The sequence below is a fragment of the Eurypyga helias genome, unplaced genomic scaffold (genome assembly GCF_000690775.1).
Source record: "Eurypyga helias isolate BGI_N326 unplaced genomic scaffold, ASM69077v1 scaffold12943, whole genome shotgun sequence".
Taxonomy (NCBI): Eukaryota; Metazoa; Chordata; class Aves; order Eurypygiformes; family Eurypygidae; genus Eurypyga; species Eurypyga helias.
The window spans coordinates 19,122-19,686 of record NW_010240611.1 but is presented as its reverse complement, the minus strand read 5'-3'; the positions used below and the strand labels follow the sequence as shown (position 1 = coordinate 19,686).

The 565-nt window shown below is 54.0% G+C and overlaps 1 protein-coding gene across 1 annotated transcript; it reads left to right on the top strand.

The window, feature by feature from the left end:
• Window positions 1-3: 3 nt before the first annotated feature.
• MED18 (mediator complex subunit 18) lies at window positions 4-354 on the top strand (the record flags this gene model as incomplete). The annotated part of the gene is made up of 1 exon (XM_010148490.1): window positions 4-354. A coding segment is annotated over one exon (351 nt), but the record flags the coding sequence as incomplete, so codon positions are not given.
• Between the last annotated feature and the right edge of the window lie 211 nt (window positions 355-565).

Here is a 565-nt window from a genome sequence, read left to right as displayed (position 1 = left end):
GAGATAGGCGACAAGAACCGCCACGCGCTGGTGCGCAACTGCGTGGACATCGCCACCTCAGACAACCTGACGGACTTCCTGGTGGAGATGGGCTTCCGCATGGACCACGAGTTTGTGGCCAAAGGGCACGTGTTCCGCAAGGGCATCATGAAGATCATGGTCTACAAGATCTTCCGCATCCTCATGCCAGGCAACACGGAGAGCATCGAGCCGCTCTCCCTGTCCTACCTGGTGGAGTTGAGCGTGGTGGCGCCTGCAGGGCAGGATGTTGTCTCCGACGACATGCGGAACTTTGCCGAGCAGCTGAAGCCTCTGGTGCACCTGGAAAAAATTGACCCCAAAAGGCTGATGTGACCAAAGAGCCGGGAATCAAGGCACTGGTCATGTTCCCAGTCCCAAAGAGGGTGTTTTTCTAAACCACCTTTTGGGGACAGATCAAAACGGGGGGAGGGGAGTAAAGGGCTAAAAAGAAGGAAGGAATTGATTATAAAGGAATAAAGGACTACAGATCAGAGTGTGTCAACTGCGATCGCCGAGTGTTTTATCTCACTTGCGAAGCAGAAGC